Raw genomic sequence first — 4,163 nt, forward strand, 5'->3', positions numbered from 1 at the left:
CGAAGTATCGAAGTATTTTTTTTCACAAAAATTGCTGGAAAAAAAGGAAGCAACTGTATTAAGTCTTTCTTCTTATATCTCATTCCTTAATTTTTTTTTTATTTTCATTAATTTTTTCATGACAGAAAAGTATTTTTTTTATATCCATTTTTACAAAAATAACCCTGTTTAAAAATTTTCATTATCATCCTAGTCTAAGAAAAATATTTAATTGATACAAAAATACAAGTTTAACAAGATGAAATGAACCTTTTTAATGGAGAGAATTCACTAGTTGTTTGATAAAATAGATGAAGAAAAAACATGATATATAAACACGTTCACAACTTTATGAATGACATTAAAGATAAGTTTGGTATTACTACTTGGAAAAAATACATTTATTTATAAAAAAAATAAATAGAAGTTGATATTTCATTTTACTGTTTAGTAAACCAAAACATTTTGAGTGGTTTTTATTTTTTATTTTTCATTTTTTTAACTTTTAGAGATTCTTTAGGAATTTTTTAGAATTACCCTATGCAGAGAATATAATGAAAACAAAAAATGCTATATATACAAGCATGAGACGGGGAAGATTGAGATTCCCACTCTGTCTTGATTATTATTTATATGTGTATATCTCCGTCTTTACACTAGTGGTTGTTCCTCACTGGTATCTACACCCTTCCTTTTGGCCTCTTCTTCCCTCACTTCGACCCATAGTCTCTCACTCACTTATACTCTCTTTCTCTCTCTTCACCACTTTCCACCACGCTACACTTTCTAGTGCCTTCTGCTATGGCATCCGTCATCGAATCTGCCTGGCAGGTACTCTCTCTTTCTTTCTTTTCATTTTGTTTATCCCTTTCAGCTTCTATATTTTTCGCATTCTTCCTTCTTCTCCGCTTCTTCCCTCTAGATTAGTACTAGATTTGCTTATTTTTTTAATTTTTTCATTTTTTAAAAGGCATTATGATCTTGTCACATGCGTTTTCACTTTTCAGTAATCGATTTCAGATACAGTAACTTATCTTTTTTTTCTTTTTATATAAAAAAAGTTATTTATATTTTTCAGCGAGTTGATGATGGTGTGTGAGTGTGATATCATAATGCGTTTGTTCAGGACTGCGTTGTCACGTAGGGACCATGATGGTTGTTTGATTGCATTCTGATTTTGACACTTTTGGTTCATAATGCTTGCTGGATCATACTCTATGGATATTTCATGTTAATATTTATTATATTATCACCTTAATTCTTGCTCAGATTATAATAATTATTAAAAAGGACCCAATAAATTATGACAGCTGAAAGCATTGTACAGTTGAAGTGATGCTCAACATAAGATTTGAGCTGATTCTGATTCACTCACCTACAATAAATTTGTTGAATCTCACATTTTTTTATAGTAACGGTTGAATCTTTGGAAGAGGTTGAAGAGCGATGCAATTCGATGTGATACGAATTTAATTGACAATTTGTTGATGAAAATCTCACAACTTTGTCATACGTTTTGTAGATCACTATTTTACGATGATAGAAGAATTGGTGTTTTTTCTTCTTTTTAAATATGTAATGGATACAAGATATGGAATTTACTGGTTTTTCTGTGCTGCACTTTCAGTATTTGATCACACATTTCAGCGACTTTCAGCTAGCATGTTTGGGCAGTTTCTTTCTACACGAAAGTGTTTTCTTCTTATCTGGACTTCCTTTTATATGGCTTGAGAGGGCTGGGTGGCTGACCAAGTATAAAATTCAGGTTTTCTCTTATTCTGCTTTAAAGTGTAGAATTGGTTTAGTGTTTTTTTCTAGATATTAGATGCCTTGTGTTTTGTTTTCATGCTTTTCTCCAAAGGAGCTTAAGAAATTTGTTTATAGAAGGAACTAACTGCTACAATGTAGTTTGTTTGGTCTTGTTGGACCCAAGCCATAGGATGACTCTTTGTTCTTGATACCAATTATTTGCTTCTTCCCTGTTTTGACATTGTGCTAAAATAATATATTCTGACTTCATAAAAACTAAAGCAATGTACTCTTTATTTATATATTAGAAGGCCTTGAAATGACACTTGCTGTTGATTGTCAAATGTCAACCTTTTGAGAAGCCATTTAGTTCATTTTGATATATACTTATATCCAATTTGGGAGAGAATTTGAAATTTTTCTATTGTAGCTATATTCTGTTTACTCCATTGCATATGCCTGATATGCTGCTCACTAGATCACTATCCCGATCATCTTCCTTCATTTGCTGTATAGTCTGTTCAACGCGAAGATTTACAATTGTTGCTAATACTTGTTTTCATGCAGGCAAAAATTAACAGCCCTTCCTCCCAGGGAAAATGTATTATTCGCTTGTTGTTGTATCATTTCGGTGTCAACCTACCTGTTATGATTTTTTCATATCCTGTTTTTACATACATGGGCATGCGGAGTAGTCTTCCACTTCCATCCTGGTATTTTCAGGTTCTTTAGAACATCCTGGTTATTTTGGCCTAATGACTTTTAAAATAGGAATTTTATGTGAACGTTTAGAATATATCTTTCCTGTAAGCTTACTTAGCAAGATCGAATTTTGGTTTGACAGGAGAGTAGTTCTTGCTCAAATAATCTTTTACTTCATTTTGGAGGATTTTGTATTCTACTGGGGACATAGGGTATTGCACACAAAATGGTTGTACAAGCATGTACACAGTGTTCATCATGAGTAAGTATTAATATTATGTGTATTATGTCGTATTGGCTTATTATTTTTCTTTATTTATGAATTATTTTGCCCTATTACTTAAACTACCAAGGTGTTTCATTATATTGTGAAGATATGCTACACCATTTGGACTTACTTCTGAATATGCTCATCCTGCGGAGATACTTTTCCTTGGATTTGCTACCATTGTTGGTCCTGCTGTCACTGGGCCTCATTTGATAACTCTTTGGCTATGGATGGTTCTTAGAGTCCTTGAGACAGTTGAAGCACACTGTGGTTACCATTTTCCATGGAGTCCTTCGAATTTCTTGCCATTGTACGGGGGGTGAGTGTCATGTTCCTTTTTCACTTGACATCATCATTTTTCTGATATATTTAGTTAGTACGCTCTTTAAAACCTTGCTTCTTCACTTTTAGTGCTGATTTTCATGACTATCATCACCGGTTGCTGTACACAAAATCCGGAAACTATTCATCAACATTCACTTACATGGACCGGTAAGTTTTCAACGTTCTTTAAAGGTATTGGTATTGGTTTTTAGAATATAAGATGGTCTGACTATGACTTGTTAATGCTTTGGATATTCCATTTCTTATGGCTGACAATGTTAACGTGACATTTTTTCCACTATAATAGGATATTCGAAACTGATATAGGGTACAGAAAGTTGAAAGCATCCAAGAGTGCAGAAATTGAATTCAGCAGCGAACAAAAGAAAAAATGATGGAGCAAATTCTTTGTAACCATTGCAGAAATTAGAATTTTGAATTCTCATCCTGAGGGTAAAATTAGAAAAATATCGTGTATTCAATGTGTTATTGTGTGTTTTTAGTTGTTTCTTGTCAAGAACGTGTGCAGACGGCTTTCTTTTGGACATTTATACCTTTGTTATTCATAAGAATTCGGTGACATTAGTTTTGGTTGGATGGTTTTATCCCCATTGTGCGTCTAATATTCTTAATTCCTATTCTTTGTTGGCGCACATCATTTGTATTGTTTGATTTTAAGGGAGTTTATTTAAGGAAAGTAGCTGTTCCTTCACATGTTAAGCCTATTCAAGCTCGAGTCTAAGCTTCATTCTCACTCTTGTTTATATGGATTTCTTTGTGTTTGGTTTAGCGTTTGGAGTATTAAATATAAATTTATTATATTTATCTATTTTTTCTTCCTTTAAAGGCAAACGCAATTTTATCATCAAACCCACGACTAGCTAAAGCCAAAAATTACGTATTCTATTCTTCAAGCTAGCGTTTACCTAAAGCTAAGAATTCTAGCTTTTATGTTCACTTCTTTTAAATTGAAATTTATTTCTTATTTACCGATTTTATGCTTTATTTATATCATGAATTTTGTTGTTTTTATAATATTTTTTCTCTATTACTTTTTCATGCATATTATTTTTTATAAAGTTCTTATTATTTTTTGTTTATATGAATTTTTTTTACCGTTATTGTTATTTTTTGTGCTTTG

General features: G+C 32.0%; 1 protein-coding gene across 1 annotated transcript; it reads left to right on the forward strand.

Moving 5' to 3' along the window:
* LOC107631446 (methylsterol monooxygenase 2-2) lies at positions 562-3,786 on the forward strand. Its single transcript, XM_016334890.2, has 7 exons — positions 562-810; positions 1,607-1,744; positions 2,296-2,441; positions 2,573-2,692; positions 2,805-3,017; positions 3,110-3,190; positions 3,330-3,786. Exons 1-7 carry the CDS (start codon positions 781-783, stop codon positions 3,415-3,417), a joined length of 816 nt encoding a protein of 271 aa, XP_016190376.1. The 5' UTR covers positions 562-780; the 3' UTR covers positions 3,418-3,786.

This window comes from Arachis ipaensis, chromosome B03 (genome assembly GCF_000816755.2).
Source record: "Arachis ipaensis cultivar K30076 chromosome B03, Araip1.1, whole genome shotgun sequence".
Taxonomy (NCBI): domain Eukaryota; kingdom Viridiplantae; phylum Streptophyta; class Magnoliopsida; order Fabales; family Fabaceae; genus Arachis; species Arachis ipaensis.